General features: G+C 31.4%; 2 protein-coding genes across 2 annotated transcripts; one reads left to right on the top strand and one right to left on the bottom strand.

The window, feature by feature from the left end:
- Window positions 1-12,881: 12,881 nt before the first annotated feature.
- On the bottom strand, window positions 12,882-13,454 carry LOC138905154 (uncharacterized). The gene is made up of 2 exons (XM_070193661.1): window positions 13,325-13,454; window positions 12,882-13,243 (listed from the first exon to the last, which is right to left on the bottom strand). The coding sequence occupies exons 1-2, from the start codon at window positions 13,452-13,454 to the stop codon at window positions 12,882-12,884; spliced, it is 492 nt and encodes a 163-aa protein (XP_070049762.1).
- A 2,476-nt stretch (window positions 13,455-15,930) lies between these two features.
- On the top strand, window positions 15,931-21,856 carry LOC104100357 (homeobox-leucine zipper protein MERISTEM L1-like). The gene is made up of 12 exons (XM_070195653.1): window positions 15,931-16,271; window positions 17,423-17,697; window positions 17,826-17,943; window positions 18,132-18,320; window positions 18,742-19,182; window positions 19,281-19,382; window positions 19,604-19,804; window positions 19,899-20,073; window positions 20,169-20,440; window positions 20,699-20,794; window positions 20,892-21,278; window positions 21,513-21,856. Exons 2-11 carry the CDS (start codon window positions 17,465-17,467, stop codon window positions 21,264-21,266), a joined length of 2,202 nt encoding a protein of 733 aa, XP_070051754.1. The 5' UTR covers window positions 15,931-16,271; window positions 17,423-17,464; the 3' UTR covers window positions 21,267-21,278; window positions 21,513-21,856.
- The last annotated feature ends 105 nt before the right edge of the window (window positions 21,857-21,961 follow it).

Below are 21,961 nucleotides of genomic sequence, written 5' to 3' on the forward strand. Positions count from 1 at the left end.
TCGTGATGGATATTCACGCGAATATAGTATCTTTTGCATAAACTTCTGTATATATATTAAAAAAATTATTAAATCTAAAATTATTTGATTGTAAACATAATTACTATTGTATATTATCTTGAGGTTAACCCTTCCACTAGTATCGGCCATTTACCCCACTTCCCTCCAGATTTCATCAAGTGGTCATGCTAGAAATATAAACCGTCATAGATAATTAAATTATGAGATCTTTTCGAATGAGCTAAGAGAATCTTAGTTATTCTCTTTCGTTTTCTTAATTGAAGAAATAATTGAAAAATAAAATATCAAGTACAAAAATGAGTAATAACCCCCGGTAAAGACTGGTACGATTCAATTCAACATTTTGTTCGTTTGGGTTTGATTGTGAGATAGGCATTTACAGAAAATCAAAGTACGAAAATAACTTCTGATCATCATAAGCACTCCTAATTAATAACAAACTCAGCAGATCACAAAAAGAATATATGGGAAGGAAGGAGTGTTGCTTTCAATATATAAGCATTTAAATAATAGATTCGAATTCCAAATAAATGTGGTTGTGACTATGAAGTGCAGTTGGGATTTAGGGGGAAAAAAGTAGGCAAAAGCTGATTTTAATTAATGCCACACATTCCAAGCTTACTATGGGGAACTTTAATTTGAAGGTGACTTGCATATATTTCTCCGTTGGAAATATCTTAATTGACATCTACTACAGCTAATTATTTTAATGTACTCTATCATTAAATATACATTACCATTTATTATTCACCATATAGTCGCTATCCCTATCTTAAAAATTTGTATTTTCACACATTTAATAGAGTGTAGGAAAGTCCGTTGGGAGCTGGACATCAATGATTCAAAGGCCAATAGTACTCGAACTCATACATAATGTTTGTGTTACGACCTTTGTCACTTAGTATTCGAATCTATATCTATCTATTTATATATGATAAAAGAAGAGGCATAAGCATCATATCAAGACAAGTGCATAACAACAAAAAGCCAAGTGATATTATTAAGATAAAATAAACTACCTTTCTAACTAAAAAACCTTTTAAATTTGAAATTTTGAATTAATTGATTACTCTATTTGAATAAATATATTAAAAAATATAGATAAAGCCATTCAAAATATTTAAATTGAGAAGTAGTTTCAAGTTGGAGTTTTAAAATTATTTTAAAATAAAAAAAATTCAAATTCAAATTGGGGAGTAGTTTCTTCCTAATATGGTAGTATAAAATAAAAAACGAAAATAAAAAATTATAAAATTACAAATTTAAATTGAGGAGTAGTTTCAAGTTGGAGTTTTAAAATTAATTTTGGGAAAAAACTGCTAATTCAAATTGGGGAGTAGTTTCAATTTTAAGACTTATAATTAGAATTATGATGAGAAATATCGTACATATACACATAACTAAAATCATAATAAATAAAGAGTCATAAAAGAAGAATTAAAAATAATTCAAGCGATATATATATATTAAATTTCTCATAGAGAAAATTTTAGTCAATAAATAAAACTCATAATTCCCTATTGAAAAATGTAAAATTATAAATATAATTAAGATATTTATACATAATAAAATAATAATTATTAAATATATTGGTAGATTTTCTTTATCAAAATACTAAAAGGCTTATCTCTTTACTTTTGATGAATTTAAAATTATAATTTAATTAAAACTATATTATTTAAATTTTAATTAAATACAAATGAGAAAACGAATCAAATATTACAGTAGAAAAGAATATATGAAAAAGGGGATAAAAATAATGCTAGGATATTTTTAATTTTAATTAATTTTTTTAAAATGGTAAGAAAATACTCAAAAAAAATATTGATAAATTTAGATAATTGAGAAATTTTAAACAATATAATATAAGATTAATATTCTTTTAAATTATCTGAGCATCGTGCGGGTTCTAACACTAATCTATATATTATTAAAATGAGAAAAAAAAGTCATCTTCTTAAGCTATGTGGCAGCCTAGAAAAAAGACACATGACATAAGTAGTTAATAATTAGTTATTAATTATTATTTTTGAATTTAAATATCTATAAAATAATAAAATAAAATATTTTATAATAAAAACAAAATTTTAAAAAAACTGTCCCATTCAAATTGGAGAGTAATTTCAAGTTGGAGTTTTTAAATTATTTTAAAATGAAAAACTACCAATTCAAAATTTCTTTGTTTTTCTAATAATTTGTTTTAAAATAAAATTTTATTTATTCAGAAAATCTCTCTCTCTCTCTCTCTCTCTCTCTCTCTCTATATATATATATATATATATATATATATATATATATATAATTAAAAGGAAATAAAAAAGCCCTTTCCTTAAGTCAAGTGGCAGCCTAGAAAAACGCTACATGGCATAAATAGTTAATAATTAGTTATTTAGTTAATAATTAGTTATTGGTTAATATTTTTGAATTTAAATATCTATAAAATAATAAAATATTTTATAATAAAAAACGTAATTAAAAATAATTGTCCATTCAAATTGGAGAGTAGTTTCAAGTTGGAGTTTTTAAATTATTTTAAAATAAAAAACTGCCAATTCAAAATTTATTTGTTTTTCTAATAATTTTTTGTTTTTCGTTTTAAAAATAAAATTTTATTTATTCAAACTATTATTGAGAATGATAGAATAAAATATAAAATAAATAAAATATATCTTCTATTATGTTATAAAAATAAAGTAGCCTATACAAATTTAAATAAAGTAATATGCTAATAAAGTTTCTATTAACAATGCAATAATACTAAATATTGGATAATATAATAAATAAAAATACATAACAAAAAAGTTATTCGATGCCTATAAGTCTCTTTAATTTAATAGATATGTTATTCATTTAAATTCAGATAATATTATTGAGAAAAATAGAATAAAATTTAAAATAAAAATCAAGATTAATAAAATATATATATATCTTCTCTTATATTACAAAAAGTAAGCGAGCGGACAAAAATATTAAACAAAGTAATATTCTAATAAAAATTCTATTAACAATCTTAAAATACCAAACATTGGATAATAGAATAAAGAAAAATATAGAACAAAAAAGTTATTCAATGACTATATGAGTCCCTTTAATTTAATAGAGATTTTATTATTGGGTATATCATATTGACAAATAAGATGACAATTGAAATTTATTAAAGCAATACGATTTAATATATTCAAACAAGCCTGATCACAATTTAATTAATATTTTTAATATTGACCGCGCATTGCGCGGGTGCAACTACTAGTATTATTAAAAGGCAAAGAAAAAGACACTACATTAAACCAAGTGGCAACCTAAAAAAGGTCACATGGCATAATTAGTTATTTAGTTAAAAATTAGTTGTTGGTTATTATATTTGAATTTAAATATCTATAAAATTAGAAAATAAGAAGAAGAAGAAGAAGAAGAAGAAGAAAAATTACTCCTAATATAGTAGTCTCTCTCTCTCTCAATAAAGTTGGAGTTTTAAAATTATTTTAAAATAAAAAAATGAAATTAAAGAAATAAAAAAATCTCCAATTCAAATTGGAGAGTTGTTTCAAGTTGGAGTTTTAAAATTATTTGTAAGACAAATCTCTTACAAATTTGGAGATTCAAAAAATTATTTTTTTAAAATAAAAAAGGCATAAAGAAATTAACTACTCAAACATGGGTGAATAGTGGTTTCGGTTAGTTAATTTCGAGAGCTTCTAGTACAACAAATTAATTTCATGTTTTATTCTTCCATTCAAAGCAACCCAACGATGTGTCTGTGATTAATATCTGACCTATACCGTACCGCAGCAGAAGAAAAAAAGAGAGACGGTAGCATGGTCCAACCTCAATTATGATGATGTGTTCCTTGTCTCTAATGCATTGAGTCACTTCTTCAAAGTTTGTTCGTCGTAAACTTATTAATCTGACCTAAATTATTAAATTTTGGTAAACGTCAAATTATTTCATACCGGCGGATTCTAACATGTCCTAATTTGGTAAAACATGAAAAAGCTCTCTCATAGCTCTTTTTGCAATTAGCCATTCTAACATGTCCTTAATTGCGTAATGGCATGCAATCGTGCATGTTTGACTCTAACAACAACTGAATGCTAGGACGATTTCTAAGTTATAACACTAAGCTTTCGTAAATTCCATCTTAAAAACGCCATGCATGCCATCTTAAATTACACAAGTGGTCATATAATTATGACTTTTATTAATCAAAGTCATATAATTTTATTTTTTCTCACAAACAAATCATAAAACTTGCACTTACTCACACAAAAATTATAGTGACTAAAAAATACAACTTTTCAATAGTAGTATTTTCTAATCTCATGATTTTTTGTTTATTATTTCAGTTTAATAAATAATAACCCAATTAAAATAGGAAAAATAAATATTTTTAGCCGCTTCTAAAAAAATAACTAATATATATATATATATATATATTAGTTATTTTTTTTAGACAAGAATGGGTTGCTATAGTGGTGAGCACCCTCCACTTCCAACCAAGAGGTTGTGAGTTCGAGTCATCCCAAGAGCAAGGTGGGGAGTTCTTGGAGGGAGGGAGCCGAGAGTCTATCGGAAACAGCGTCTCTACCCCATGGTAGGGGTAAGGTCTGCGTACACACTACCCTCCCCAGACCCCACTAGTGAGATTATACTGGGTTGTTATTGTTGTTGTTGTTGTATATTCTATTTTTTAGCGAATGCAATTCGTTTCGGTATCGGTTAATTTTGTATTTTTCCCTTAAAATAGAAATGGCGCAACCCAACCTACCCAATACCTATATGCATAAACTAAAATAATAATAAAAGTGAATCCTTCCCCCACAAAATTTTTTGTTCGAAATGCATGAGATTCTAAGAAAAAAAGTATAATTAGAGAGCACTTGAAATAAAAATACTATCAATTTAAATGAAAATCTTGAAAAGAAAATAAAAGATAAACGTATCGTGTTTTGAAGGATTCACTTTTAGTATTATTTTAATTTTTATATATAGATTTTGGGTCGGGTGGGTCGGGCCGGTTTGGGTCAGTCCTACTTTAATTGGATTATTACTTATTAGACTGAAAATAAAAAATAAAAACCGTGGGATAAGAAATACTATTGAAAAGTTATATTTTTCGGTTCCGCCTAGTCCGTACTAGAAAAGACTCGGTTAAGGTCAACAACACATGCGCGAATACTGGTCGGTCTAGAAAAGGATTTTCCCTCTCTAAAACCGTCGAAAAGGGCTCCGCCGGGATAGATTGCCAAAGAGGAGCAATCATCCACTTTGGGAGAACGAATCTGCCTCATAGGATGGCACCTGTCTTCCAACCTGATTTGTGTGTGAGTTAGTGAAAATTATATGATTTTTATGTGAGAAAATTAAGTTATATAACTTTAACGAAAAAAATTTATAGTTATATGACCATTCACATACACTCGTGAGGTGATCAATAAAATAATAATAGTACCCCCAGTAGTCATTATCTTATACTGTTGTCAGTATTTTGAAATAAAAATATTTCAGATTAATTATTTCCATAATTTGGTTGCTATATTGGTTGATGCATGGTAACATCATTTTCAGCAAAATAGACACTTTGAATTTGATACTAAACCACCAAACTTGTTAACCAATCATAATTTCTTCTATGCAATAAGATACTAACATGACCCTGCTATATACGTCTCTGTTGCAACTCTTAAATGGGGATCTGTTCGTCTGCAGAAGCGACAAAACTGGCTGGAGTGAGATCTCGGGTGTGTCGAGATGTTAGACTTAATTTGATGCCTAAGTTATTATTAGTAAAATAAAAGAAGCGATCGATTTGGGATTGAGTGGATGGAGGAATACCTTATTTTGGCTTATGGAGTATAATATGTTTTTCTTGAGTTGGATCTTTAATTCAACAAATCTGATTATGTGTTTCCTTAATAAGCTTTTAGTATCATCTACTTGTTGAGATATTCGAAGCAACATAGGTTTGGTGCTTTTCTACTATATGCCGCTGTGGTTTTAACAAGTCAAACTAATAAAGGTTCGATAACTCATAATTATTTCTTTTTTTAAAAAAGGAGTAAGTAGAGTTCACCTGTATAATTACTCTTACAACTGCAACATGTCTTGTGATTTACTATCAAACTGGTGGAAACTATTCATCGCTTGTATATTCTTCGGGACGCTTAAAGAGAAGAAACTAAAAGAGGAAAGTAAAACATATTCTTTTTCCAATGACTCAATCGAATTATTTCAATGAATGATTTTTTTTTTTAAAAACAAACTATTTTATTGATCGCATTTACCAGCAAATAATCTAAATTATTCTTTACAGCTTGTTTGGATGGTTGTTACCTATTGTATCGTATCGTATTATTACTTTAAATACGATGTTTGTTTTGGTTGTTACTTAAATTTTATTGTATTGTTTAAATCCGTCGTTACGTAACGACAAAATGTGTCACTTTATGTAACGACCGATTTGGTGAGGTCGCGTCGTTACCTAATCTTTTTCTCTCAATCTAACCCTTCATTATAATAAAATAATTTTATTTTATCATTTATCCTATATTTTTATATAATAATTTTACCCCGTATCATAATTTTTTTTTATAGTATTGCAAATTTATTCTTCAAATTGCTGGTGTGTGATATCATGAAACGACATCAAACGATATAATCTATCCAAACATTGTATTTATCAAACAATACAATACAGTACAATACGATATATTATGAAACGATATGTAACAACCCTCCAAACAAACTATTACGGGGTTCCAAAACCCAATGTTCAGTTGGTGACAATAAACCATCTAAGGGTACGCTGCATCGTAAATTACATATACTATATCCTTCGGATTATATTATTGTTGAATAAACCAAAGGGACCTCCCCACCCAAAAAAAAAAAAGTATGGGGATTGCTTTTAAAAAGAACAACATTTAAAAAAACAGTAAACATGAAAAATACAGTGTACTGGAGTACTTAATACGGCGAAGAGCCAAATATACCCCTGTATTTTTGAAAATGGGCTATATATACCCCTCGTTATACTATTGGGCTATATATACCCTTTCCGTCATACTTTGGAACAAATATACCCTTATTTTGGATGGAGTGCTACTTGTCAGTACAAGATAAAAATGACCCTTTTTTTTACCTGATCCGTTTTAAAAAACCCATCACCCGACCCGTTTTAAAATTCAGTTTTTTTAAAGCATATATTTTGTAAAAACTGAATTTTTTTTTTTTGTAAAAACTGGAAAAAAAAAATTCAAAATATATATTTTTAAGTCTTTTCAGTTTTTTTAAAGTATTGTTTTTATAAAAACTGAAAAAAAAATATTTTTTTAAAAAATGCTTTAAAAACTGAAAAATATATATTCTGTAAAAACTGGAAAAAAAAATTGTAAAATATATATTTTTAAGTCTTTTTAGTTTTTTTAAAGTCTTCTTTTTATAAAAACTGGAAAAAAATATATTTTTTAAAAAAACTGGAAAAAAAAAAAAAGACTCTCCTAAAGCAGTGGACTACATATGCATTAGTTTTAAAAAAATAAAAATATTTTGCATTTTTTTTAGTTTTTACAAAAAAATACTTTAAAAAACTGAAAAAACTGAAAAATATATATTTTGAAAATTCCTTTTTTTCCAGTTTTTACAGAATATATATTTTTTAATTTTTTAAAAAATATTTTTTTTTCAGTTTTTACAAAAAACATAATTTAAAAAAACTGAAAAGACTTAGAAATATATATTTTGTAAATTTTTTTTTTTTTTTTAGTTTTTACAAAAAAAAATAATAATTTTTACAAAATATATGCTTTAAAAACACTGAATTTTAAAACGGGTCGGGTGATGTATTTTTTAAAACGGATCGGGTAAAAAAAAAATGAAATGAGTCGTTTTCATCTAGTGCTGACACGTGGTACTCCATCCAAAATAAGGGTATATTTGTTCTAAAGTTTGACGGGAAGGGTATATATAATTCAATAGTATAATGAGAGATATTTTTAGATCATTTTCGAAAGTATAGGAATATATTTGACCATTGACCGTACTTAATATCCTAGAGAAGTTAAGAATGATTCAAATTCCAACAAAAAATTGTGACCCCACTTAAATTCCCAAAGTCGTCTACATTATACCCCTGTTATTAGTAGTAGCTTCCAATTTAGGGCATTGACCAATCAACTCTAGTCCCTTTGGATGTTGATATGTTCATTACCTTATCTTCGCTAATTATTTCTTTTTGTTTCTTCTTCCTTCGCTCTTTTCTCTCCTCCTACTCAAAAGAAGACTTTTTCGAGTATGCTTGAACCAGAGTATGGGATTAGAAGTTTTCCCTTTATTTTTAGTAATACCACCCCTTGAATCTCCAGCATAAGTGAATATATTGTTCATCGATCAAAATATCATTGAAACATTAATTCACTTTTTATATATGTAAATTTTGGTATAGTTTTCATTTGAATTAGAATTCAGTAGATTTATATTATTTATTCACATTTGGTATATTTATTCTAATTCCTATTAGAAATGAAGACGATGACTCTGGAATAAATTTTGACTCTACGCTATTGAAACTTGAAAAAAGAGTTTTTGAAATTGAGTTGAATTTTTTTTTTGAAAGTTGAAGTTGTGTTTGGACATGCATTTTATTTGAAGAAAACTTGGAGTTTTGTGAGCGAAAGAAAAAATTTCACCCAAAAAATGCCCTAAACCATTTTTGGGAAGTACTTGGAAATTTTTGAATTTTTTTTTCCAAAACATGATCATATTTCATAAACAAATAATATTTTCAAAAAATAATTAAAAAAATAAAGACAAAATTTATGACTAAACGGGAGCTACATAATTTGGACACATGAAAAAAGAATGAAGAGATATAAAATTGAAGAATAGTAGGAAAAAAAGACTAAAGGTAGAAGATTTGAAAAAACAAAGAACGGGCTAGAAGATATGGTGTGTGTCACAAGATAAATGCAATAATTTAGGGATAATTATTATATATAGTAGCAGTACATCCCAGTTTGTTTAATATTTTGTCGTATATTTTATTACTCTTGAAATATTCTTTTATTTTGAAGTTTATTCTATTGTTTTCAATAATACTGTCTGAATTTTAATGAATACAATTTATATTAAATTGGAGGGACTTATATAGTCATCGAATAACTTTTTTGTTCTGTATATTTCTTTATTATATTATCTAATTTTTAGTATTATTATATTGTTAATAGAAATTTGTATTAGCGTATTACTTGGTTTATATTTTTGTCTGCTACTTTTTTTTTGTAATATAATAGAAGATATATATTTTATTACTCTTAAAATATATTTTTTATTTTAAATTTTATTCTATTGTTCTCAATAAAATTGTCTGAATATTAATGAATAAATACACTTTTTATATATAAAAAACGAAAATGATTTAAACAAAAGAAAACTAAAATTAACTAACTTAAACCAACACTAACCCATGTTTGAGTAGTTAATTTTAGGTAGTTATTTACTTTATGTCTTTTTTTTCATTTTTTTAAAAAATAAATTTTTAATCTCCAAATTTGTAGGAGGTTTGTCCTAAAATGTGATACTTATTAAATTTTTATTGTTACACTTGGCATCATCACATTGATTTGCTTCTCCTATTCTATATATATATATTTTTTTATATTTTATTTTATTATTCTCAATAATATTGTCTGTATTTTAATGAATAAATATATTTTTTATTTATACAAAAAAACGAAAATGATTTAAACAAAAGAAACAAAGAAATTAACTAACATAAACCAACACTCACCCATGTTTGAGTAGTTAATGTTAGGTAGTTAATTTCTTTCTCTTTTTTAATTTTCTTTTTAAATAATTTTTGAATCTCCAAATTTGTAGGAGGCTTGTCCTAAAATGTGACAATTATTAAATTTTTTGTTGTTACACCTGTCATCATCACATTGATTTGTTACTTTCAAATTTGAATTGAAAATTTTGTATTTTTTATTTTAAAATAATTTTAAAACTCCAACTTAAAACTACTCCCCAATTTGAATTGACAATTTTTAATTTTTTTTATTTTATTTTTTATTTTAAAATAATTTTAAAACTTCAACTTTGTTAGAGCGTTGTCCTAAAAATCTATACTTGTCATCGCATGATTATGCCACTTGGCATCATATATATATATATATATATATATATATATATATATATATATATATATATATATATATATATATATATATAGAGAGAGAGAGAGAGAGAGAGAGAGACTACTATATTACGAAGAAACTACTCCCCAATTTGAATTAGTAATTTTTTATTTTTTTATTTCGAATTTTATCGCTATTTAAATTCAAAAACAATAACTAATTTTAACTAAATAACTAATTATGCCATGTGGCTTTTTTTCAGGCTGTCACTTGGCTTAATGTGATGCTTTTTTCTTTGGCTTTTAATAATATATAGATTTTTGAATCTCCAAATTTGTAGGAGGTTTGTCCTAAAATGTGACAATTATTAAATTTTTTGTTGTTATACGTGGCATCATCACATTGATTTGTTAATTCCAAATTTGAATTGAAAATTTTGTATTTTTTATTTTAAGATAATTTTAAAACTCCAACTTAAAACTATTCCCCAATTTAAATTGATAATTTTTATTTTTTTTATTTTAAAATAATTTTAAAACTCCAACTTTGTTAGAGCGTTGTCCTAAAAATCTATACTTGTCATCGTATGATTATACCACTTGGTATCATATAATTATTTTACTTCTCTTTATATATATATATATATATATATATATATATATGTAGAGAGAGAGAGAGAAAGAGACTACTATATTAGGAAGAAACTACTGGTAATTTTTTATTTTTTTATTTCGAATTTTATCGCTATTTAAATTCAAAAACAATAACTAATTTTAATTAAATAACTAATTATGCCTTGTGACTTTTTTCTAGGCTGTCACTTGACTTAATGTGATGTCTTTTTCTTTGACTTTTAATAATATAATATAGATATGTGTTTAAGCCACGGGTTGATTTCTTGCTGAGTCATGGGCATAGGGTTCAGTTCGTGTACTTGTGAAACAGCGCAAGCGAATAGTTTCATAGCCTGTGCTCTAAGTTTTTGTTTGAAATTGAGACAAGTTAGTTTACTAAGATTCCTACATATTAGTACCTAAAAAATAATAACAATAATTTAATACTTTAGCGAAGGGTTAAAGACCCACTCAATGTCATAATATTACGTTTTATCAAAGATAGCCTCCTCCATGGGATCATGAGATAAATACCGATGCTAAAGACAGTAAAGAGTAAAAGCTATCGCTGCTGTCCAAATTTGGTACCCTTAATATATATCGGATTCCCACCTGAGTATTGCATTTCCAGAAATACGTATATACATACATATGACTATATGAGGATGTATGTGTGTGTGAAGAAGAGATGGAGGGAGCGCATAAGAGTGAACATTGATATTGTGTGAAGCAAAATGAACCTTGTGGCGAACTAAACCCAAAAAGTACTAACTAGTCAGATGAGGATAACTTCAGACTATATAAGGGAAACATTCGCTTATTCCTTCAATCAATGCGGAACATTTTAACAGCAAGCCTAGAGCTAGAGATTTAGAGCGTTTGTCACGTCCTTAGTATTTAATTAAGTACACGTGCGGCACTTAACAACTCGCTCACGATCTTGCATAACTTGGTCACGTTCTTGCTATGCCAAGTCAGTCTTACCACACTCAAAATCGCTAAGGGAATGTTAGAACTCTCTACAAACCTAGAAGATTTCAAGGACTTTCCTAGCAAATCCATAGGGATCTAGGGTCTTCCTAAGAAAATTTCCATACTTCTCTAGAATCTTCTCACAAATGCTAGTATTCCTCTTATGTAAGCTTCCACATGGCATTAATATATGCCAAATAGCACCTACGTGGCATGATAATATGGCGGATCATGACACTCTCCCCCACCCAATTTTGTGCCGCCCTTGGCACAAAGCATCAACATGTACGCGCGCACCTCGCCTTGGCGTCACGAGAGATCTTTGTCCATTAGCCATGATGCTCTATGGAGTGATTCACCTTCCCATGTCACAAGGTACTGGTCACCTTTCTTTTTGCCCCATTTGTACTTTGGACGGCTAGCAATGATGACCTCGATCCTCCGCCCATCAGATGCTTGTCCTTGCTCTTGGCCTGAATCTCCCCATGACATAACCAAGTCTAGCAGCTTCTGATGTATCGGGTCCATACTTCCACTCCCTATTTGGCTTCCCTCAGTGGTCACAGCCTTGCTAGAAAACTTGACCCCTCTTCTTGGTGCATCGTCCAAGTCTGAAAGTGTGGCATCACTTTGTAATTCGCCATCCTCTTCAACTATGTCCACCCAACTTTTCTTGCTGCCACCATGCTCATTGAATGGTGCCAAGATAGGCTTTGGAATCCCCTACTTTCGGCTTAGATTCCAAGTGCATCCCCCCAATGCAGGCGGTCCCTCCTGAGTTACATTTGTGTGCCTGAGCAACGTTCCCGATCATTGCTACAAGTTTGCCCAACTCTAGTTATTCATTTGCGCGATGTGATCCTTTACAGAAGTAGCACCCTCCCTTAGGCACGTACTCCCTACCGTTTTTCGGCCCCTTGCCATTTCGCTTGGACCCCAGCCCGTTACGGGATGGCCCCTCGCCATTGCCCTTGTATACCTCGGCTATACATTTTCCGTTGTCCTTGTCATGATCTCCCCCACCCCTCTCGGCGTTGCCTTCTTTGAACTTGGCATGCTCCATCTTGAAGTCAATGAGCAACTCGGCTACCGCTATGGTCTTATCCATGTTGGCTACTTGATGTCTTCTTAACTCCTGCTTTACCTAATTTTGTAACCCATCCATGAAGTAGAATAGTGAATCTTCCTTGGATAATGACGAGATTTGCAGCATTAAGGTAGTGAACTCGCGCACATACTCCCGAATTGTGGCCGTCTGTCGGAGCTCCCTTAGCTTCTGCCTAGCCTCATACACCACATTCACAGGGTAGAGTTGCTTCTTCAATTTCTTAAACTGCTCCCACGTCTCAATCTTGCATAGCCCCTTCTCCATGTCAACACACTTACGACGCCACCACAACGCGGCAATATCTGAGAGGTACAACACAATAGTGTTGATCTTGGCCTCATCGTCTTTCACTTTGTCGTGCCTGAAGTAGTTCTCCAAGTGGCAAAGGAAATTCTCCACTTCTTGTGCATCATGAACACCTTAGAACACCGGTGGTTTGGGAGCCTTGATCTTGGCCTCCCTCGTCACAATAACATTACTGTTTGCCTCGGTTACGCCAACATTGACATGTTCCTCGAGTAATTCTATCTTTGCCTTCATAGCATCGATAGTACTCAAGGCCTCCGTGAGTCTGCATTCCAAGGCAGAGATGGTTTGCCTTAGCTCCATCTCAGTCTGTGTACATCCCTCCAAGTCATTTCAGATACTCTCAATCTCCCCAAGAGTGTGTCCCTCAAGAACACTAAGGGTGCCTTCCACCTTCCCCATGCGTTGAACAAAGGTCTTGACGGCATCCATCCCCGCATTCACCTTCATCACCCACTCTTTACCGAGTGATACGTCCTCCGTCAGGACCTCCACTTCATCCTCGCTCGCCTTAGTGGTGGATGGTTCTTGGAATGTAAGCCCCTCATTTGGCACAATCTCGGGCGGCACCTCCTGGCTCTTGTTGGTGGCATTCCTCTTTTTTGTTACAGCTCTTCTTTCCAGCAGCATCCTGGATGACGTTGGCTTGGGTGTTGGCAGCGTTAATTTCTCCGTCATTCGCCATTCCCTTAGTTGCAACCTTTGCTCTGATACGACGTTGTCACGTCCTTAGTATTTAACTAAGTATACGTGCGGTACTTGACAACTCACTCACGATCTTGCACAACTTGCTCACGTTCTTGCTATGCCAACTTAGCCTTACCACACTCAAGATCGCTAAGGGAATGTTAGAACACGAGAGAATTGCCAAAGGAAACTTTTGTATTAGAGAGAACTTGATTGTTTTGCTTGGTGAGTTACAAATGAATGGTCCCGTTTATATACTAGTCTCCTAGGGGCTAGTATGTAAATATTAATTGTTACACAAATCTTTAATATTTACAAGATAAGGGCTTTTTCTAGAACTCTCTACAAACCTAGAAGATTTCAAGGATTTTTCTAGCAAATATATAGAGATCTAAGGTCTTCCTATGGAAATGTCCATACTTCTCTAGAATCTTCTCACAAATACTAACATTCCTCCTATGTAAGTTTCCACATGGTATTAATATATGTCAAATGACACTTACATGGCATGATGATATGGCGGGTCATGACAGTTAACAATATAATATGAATGTCCAATATTCGGTAAACTGAGAATAGAGAATGGTCTAACTCTAATACGAGATGACAACTTATTTTTTTCAACAAATACGTACGGACATTCTAATATGATCATATTTGAACATCAAAATCTGATAGCTAGGTGTATGATTTTATGTATGAGATGCTGATACAGTATTTATCTTGTTACTTAAAGTTAAGAATGCAAGTAAACAAAGAATTGACCATTAGATTTACCGAATTAGAAAGTAGTTATCATCCATTTATGATATGTTCAACAGAATATGAGATTTCAAGGATAGGATTGCGAAAATCTGAGGTGGCAGGCTCTACCCTTCTGAATGCTTTTACTCATTGACTGTAAAGTGTAAATATACTGGTAGGGTCCGCCAAACACTAGCTTTCGTTAAAAGAAATAATAATAATAATAATAATTATTATTATTATTATTATTATTATTATTATTATTATTATTATTATTATTATTATTAACTTTGTACCGGTAAAAATAAACACGAGTCATCTTTCTCTTCTAATCTTGTCTGCATTTGCAGTGGATAACAAAAAGAAATAATGAAATTGAAGAGATTCATTCTTTTTTTTTAAATGACGATATGCTCAGATCACAACAAAGGAGAATTATAAAGCTGAATTAATCAAGGTTAATTTTAAGAAAATTCATTAATATTTCGTAGTCGTGATTTCAGTATTCATATGCCAATGGAATTGAGATATTAAGACGTTCATAATTTTGTAAGGAGATCAAAATTAGAAAATTCATTAGAATGTCCTAAATATACATAGAGGAGTACTAAATTTAAGATTTTTGACCTTGAGAATGACGAACTGATAGATGGAATCGTTCAGTAGGCAAGTTAGACACTTTTTGTGGAGTATATATATAACTCGTGTCCTCTAAGAAGTTTTAGTTTAACTTCTATTAAACTAACAGTATAAAATAAATTTTGAACTATCAAATCATCTACAACATAACTACAAATAATTATTTATAATGTGAGATTAATATCCCCAAATAAACTATAAGTAACATGCTATAACAAGTTAAAATACAATATTGAACTAGCTACAATCTTTATTCAGCAAAATGCATCTTATTCAACAACAAAAAAGGTGGTAATATATTAAAAGACTTTAAATTAGCTACCATCAAATAACTCTAATTACAATGATCCTTCTCATACTTGCATAATCAACAAGAAGATTCATAGGTAGTAAAAGAATAGTAGTAGGCAATTAATTAAATTAAAACAGAATACAGCATGCAGAGAAAAATAAGTGAATAATAGGTTAATTTTCTTTTCCTTCTTATCCCTTGTTTCATTTACAACAAAGAAAAAAAAATGTACTGTACTTTAATTATAAGTTTAGAGGAAATGAAGGAATGGGAAGAGATAGTGTTGAGACTCTTGAATCCAGTAAGAATTGAGCTGTGTGCATGAGGTGTTGCTGTTGTTAATAAGAAACCATAATAAATCTGTTTCACCATACCCCTATAGTGGAAATTTATACATCAATATTAGCTGCCAATTTTCCAACTTCTCTCTCTCTCTCCCCCTTCTCTCTCAACAATAACATTAACACCTCCACCAGCCATTAATGCTATTTCACCCTCTCTATACGCTCTGCATTAACTCCTTCTACTGTATCATCTTCTTCACCTGTTCCCTTCCCTTTTTTTTTCCTTCTCCAAATCCTCTTTCATTCTTAAATTCCCTTCACAAGAAAAGTTGTTTTTTCTTGTCCATGAAAAAAAAATCACAAGTTTTCAGCTTCCAAAAAGTGGTTTAATACTTTGTCCTGAAAATCAGATCTAAACCTTTGGGGTTTATCTGCTTCTCTTCTTGCTTTTGTCCAAGGCTCATCCTACAGACAGTAAGTTAAATTCCATCATTCTCTTTTTTTTTCCTTCTCTTGCATTTTTCAAAGCTTTACTTGTTTAGAAAACCACTATATATATCTTTAGTATAACTAGTATAGGTTTTACTTGTTGTTTTTGCTTTGACTTCTAATCCTTCTTCGTTATACCATTACAGAAAGAGTGATTTATGAGTGTTGTTGGAGTATTCTACAGAGATATTCGTTGACGTTATAACGTAAGTTTTGCCTAAGTTAAAAAAAAGAAGGAAGAAATATAGGCAGGTGTCCGTGTTCACACCTTATCAACTATCTTTTGTTCTTATACTACTATAATTTTCCCGTTTCATTCTTTGGGCACTGTCGAAAATAACTTCTTTTCTTTGTCACGTCAAGACAGAGAAAATAATAGTATAGAATAAAAGTGAAGTCTTTGTTTGTTTGACATCCCAAAACCGAGGTCATTTCTTCCCCTTAAATCTTTGTAGCCAGTCAAAACAAAAAAAAACTAAGTTATCTACGCATAGAGACAAGAAAGTCAGTAGAGAGAGAGAGAGAGAGAGAGGTTGTTTTAGGGTTTGAAGGGCTATGCTATATCATATGGTGAGTGTAAAAATTCTGCCGCAAGATGTCTTTTGAATTTTTTTGAGAAGCTCAATTCTAGAAAAGTAAGTCGTTTGAACTACCTCTTTTGGCTATCCACCTCTTTATTTTTTGCTTTTACGTGTATGCGTTTCTCTTCACTTTCCTTTGATCCTTCTTTTTCCACTCCTGAGATCTGTTTTGGATCTTGAGCTAGGAAAGGTATAATTCTTAATAACAAAAATCAATAATTTTCTGTTCTTAAACGCCGTGAACTGGCAAATAAACAAAACCTAGAACAAGAATATAAGTGTCTTCACATATCGTTTTTACAGAATGAGCATGGTGAAGGGGAACGAAAATAAAAACCAATTAAAGGACTTAGTCTTGGCTTCTTCTTACTTTATCTAGTAAGATATGGCAAGTTTTTCATTTTGCAATGATACGTACATGGTTTTGTGGAAAAAAAAAACTTAAATTATTTCTTCCTTTTGAATCTTGAGCTTTTGCCTTTTGTCCACACTTCCGTATAATCTAGCATGTGTGTGGTTTGTTCACAGAGATGGGCTTTTCTTCTTCTTTTGCAGATATGAAATTTTTTTAGCTTTAAGAGAAAGGATTAAGTCAAGATGTTTAATGGAAACATGTTTGATAGCCACCATCATTTGCTAGATATGTCCGCCCATAATAAAACACCAGAAAATGAGATGGACTTTATTCGAGATGAAGAATTCGAGAGCAAGTCAGGTACTGATATCATGGAAGCTCCTAATTCAGGTGATGATCAAGATCCAAATCAGCGTCCAAATAAGAAGAAGCGTTACCACCGCCATACTCAGCATCAAATTCAAGAAATGGAATCGTAAGCGTATACTTATCATAGTACACTTTGTGTATATAACTTAAATTCATATAGAATTCGTAAGTACTAATTGCAAAGCAAATGAATAGACCCTTATATACAACTAACCTTGGCCAGTATTTTATCAGTTTTTTCAAAGAATGCCCTCACCCTGACGATAAACAAAGAAAAGAATTGGGAAAACGACTCGCGTTGGAGCCTTTGCAAGTGAAGTTTTGGTTCCAAAACAAGCGCACTCAAATGAAGGTGAGCCTCCCTTTTCTTTTTTTGGGAGGAGGGTTTTGTCACTTTTCTTAATATCTAGTATATATCATTAAGCTTTGGATACCTGCATCGAATGTAAATGCTAGAGAAATATTTAAACATTTAGGAATCCATTAAAAAGATTAATGAATTAGCTGCAAATTAAGGTATTTTGGTGTTAACTACTGCAGGCACAACATGAACGATCTGAGAACACACAATTGAGGAATGAAAATGAGAAGCTACGAGCTGAGAACATAAGATATAAAGAAGCACTCAGCAATGCAGCATGCCCAAATTGTGGAGGGCCTGCAGCCATAGGCGAGATGTCCTTTGATGAGCAGCACTTGAGGATTGAAAATGCTCGTCTTAGAGAAGAGGTAATCATATGCACATCTTGTCTTATGTTTGCTTGTAGCGAGCGTAAAATTATTTTACTTGATATTTTATAAAACGTTTCAAGTTTCTAATTTTACTTATTATGTATTATTACACTATAAGTGTTGAATTTCATGAGTATCTATTTTAAAAGCTATGTTGTAAAACGTTATTTGCCTCATATTTCAGTTTTCTAATGCAACTTATTATAGACTACCTACTATATATGTATTGAATTGCGTGACCATTTATTTATAAGCTTAACATGCTTTCTAACGTGTTCTCTCATCTTTTTCAATAGACAAAAAAAAATTGATAATCGTCTCACCTCACAATTAAATTTTCTTAGTGCAATTTTTAGTGACAATATAAAAATTATGCTTCGGCGGAAGTGTAAAAGTTAAATTTGTATTTATCCTACAGATTGACAGGATATCTGGAATTGCTGCGAAATATGTTGGAGGGAAACCACTGCTTAATTTTCCTCAAATTCCTCCTCCCGAAGCATCTTGTTCTCTGGATCTTGGTTTTAGGCCTCAATCAAGCCTACTTGGAGAAATGTACAGTGCTGGTGACCTTCTTAGAACTGCAATATCAGGCCTTACAGATTCTGAGAAGCCCATTGTTATTGAACTTGCTGTTGCTGCAATGGAGGAACTTATTAGAATGGCTCAATCTGGAGAACCCTTATGGTTGCCAAGCCCAAACATCAATTCTACTGAGATTTTAAGTGAGGAGGAATATGTCAGAAATTTCCCTCGAGGGATTGGTCCAAATCCATTGGCACTAAAATCTGAAGCCTCACGAGAATCAGCAGTAGTTATTATGAACCATATTAATTTAGTTGAAATTTTGATGGATGTGGTAGGAATTATTTTTATGGTATTTTTGTTTATTCTTCATTGTTGTTTTTTCATTACTGATTTTTCTGTTTTGTTAATTTGTTCTTGTATTGATTTCAGAACCAATGGACCAATGTTTTTGCTGGCCTAGTATCAAAAGCAATGACCCTTGAAGTATTGTCAACTGGCGTAGCAGGAAATTACAATGGAGCTTTACAAGTGGTATTGTTTGAATCTAATTATGACACCTAATTTTTTCTTCAACCCAAATTCCCTATTCAGGATCATGAGCATGTTCTTTTATTGTATAATATAATGTCTAGATATGCTACTATTATTATTATTTGAAAATGTGAAGTTAGTACTGCAAATTCTTTCATTCTTTATGAAATGGATGGAATATATTTTAATGGATATATCTGTTGTTACGTTTTAATTTTTAGATGACAGCCGAGTTCCAGGTTCCTTCTCCACTTGTTCCAACTCGCGAGAACTATTTTGTGAGATATTGTAAGCAACATGCTGATGGGACTTGGGCAGTGGTTGATGTTTCCCTTGACAATTTACGCCCTACTTCAGTGTCGCGCTGCAGAAGAAGGCCATCCGGTTGTTTAATTCAAGAATTGCCAAATGGTTATTCCAAGGTAACACCATTTTTGAAAGTTTAAACTATTATCTGATAATGTAAGAAAACTCTCTACATTATATATGTACTTAACACTTTGTTATTCTCTATAGGTTACGTGGGTTGAACACGTTGAAGTGGATGAAAAAGCTGTCCACAGCATTTACAAACCTCTTGTCAATTCAGGCCTTGCATTTGGAGCAAAACGCTGGGTGGCAACATTAGATAGACAATGTGAACGGCTTGCAAGTGCAATGGCTAATAACATCCCAACAGGAGATGTTGGAAGTAATACAAATATAAATCTCTTAATTTAGTTTTCTTCCTTATTCTAATGGTAAATTCATTGTGAATCACTACTAATGTTTTCTAATAATATGCAGTCATCACAAGTCCAGCTGGACGAAAAAGCATGTTAAAACTGGCTGAGAGAATGGTGATGAGTTTTTGTGCTGGTGTTGGTGCCTCGACAACTCACACGTGGACAACATTGTCTGGAAGTGGTGCCGATGATGTTAGAGTCATGACTAGGAAGAGTATAGATGATCCAGGGAGACCTCCTGGTATAGTCCTGAGTGCTGCAACATCTTTTTGGCTTCCAGTTTCTCCTAAGAGAGTTTTTGATTTTCTCCGCGACGAAAACTCTAGAAGTGAGGTAATCTTTAAGTCAAATTTTACATATTGTGTCACTAAATTTAAATGGTAATAGGTCTACTTAACTTTTATTGAACTTGTACCGATGTCATGTGATATATTACACCATTATCACATTGCTGATTAATGATACTCCATCACATCATTGCATATGAATTTTCCTTTCTTGGTTGATTTAGCCGAATTCATCAAAAGTTACTAATGTCCATGTAATTTAGATCAATTTCATGTCATCTGACCATCCGCTAAATATGTACAGTGGGATATTCTTTCAAATGGAGGGCTTGTTCAAGAAATGGCACATATTGCAAATGGTCGTGATCCTGGAAACTGCGTATCTCTACTCCGTGTTAATGTATGGTCTTCTTATTTATCTACCTCGTTATATATTCACTTGCGTTCACTCTTGCTAGTATGTTAAAAAATTAAAGCAAGCTTCTCTGCTTCTGTAGAGTGGAAACTCAAACCAGAGTAATATGTTGATACTCCAAGAGAGCTCCACTGATTCAACAGGCTCTTATGTTATTTATGCACCAGTCGATATTGTTGCCATGAATGTGGTGTTAAGTGGTGGTGACCCTGACTATGTTGCTCTCCTACCATCTGGTTTTGCTATCCTTCCAGACGGATCATTGACAAATCATAGTGGAGATAATCCAGAGGTTATTGGTAATAGTGGTGGATCTTTATTAACTGTTGCATTTCAGATATTGGTTGATTCAGTCCCTACTGCAAAACTTTCCCTTGGATCAGTGGCAACTGTTAATAGTCTCATAAAGTGCACTGTTGAAAGGATTAAAACAGCTGTAACGTGTGAAAATGCTTGATCGAAATTTAAGGTTAGACTTCTTTATACGCGTTTTCAATTGGAATATTCAGTGATAGTGTTTTTTAACTTACTAAAGCAATTATAATGTTACCAAATTAGGATTACTATACACATCGATCTGTTATTGTATATGTACCTCTTAACCTGATGGTGAAATTGTACAGTGTCAGTGCATACAAGTTAAACACTTGTTATGAATTTATAGTCTAAAATTTTGAACTTATCGTAGTGTTTTTGTGATCAGTGGCAGACCTAGAAGAGATTTTAAAGGAGTTAAAAGAAAGTTGCTGCATTTGTGAGACAAAGGGAAGGAGTCGAGAACGCACCTCAAGGAAATCCTTGCAATGTGGTGAGATTGTTGTTTGGTTAAAATTAGATAAGCAGTAGGCATTTCACCACCCTGCAAGGGTTTGTAGGTTCGGGTATTGACTTCACCAGTAATGAACTTTTGATATGTAAACCAAGGGCCTTATTACTTATCAGCATATAGTATAAACTAGCAACAAAGCTTTACTTAATTTGAACTTTTTGCTTTAACAGTTGGTATATTTCTTTGTGTTTTTGAAAGAAGTTCAGTTTTACTTCTGAGAGTTTATGTTTGCTAACAAATTCTTGCATTCGTTTTTCACAACTTGTTGCGATTGAAATATTTTGCTTTGAAATATATGGAATCACTTTCCTGCTGAGAGGTTA

The sequence above is a fragment of the Nicotiana tomentosiformis genome, chromosome 2 (assembly GCF_000390325.3).
Source record: "Nicotiana tomentosiformis chromosome 2, ASM39032v3, whole genome shotgun sequence".
NCBI classification, from domain to species: Eukaryota; Viridiplantae; Streptophyta; class Magnoliopsida; order Solanales; family Solanaceae; genus Nicotiana; species Nicotiana tomentosiformis.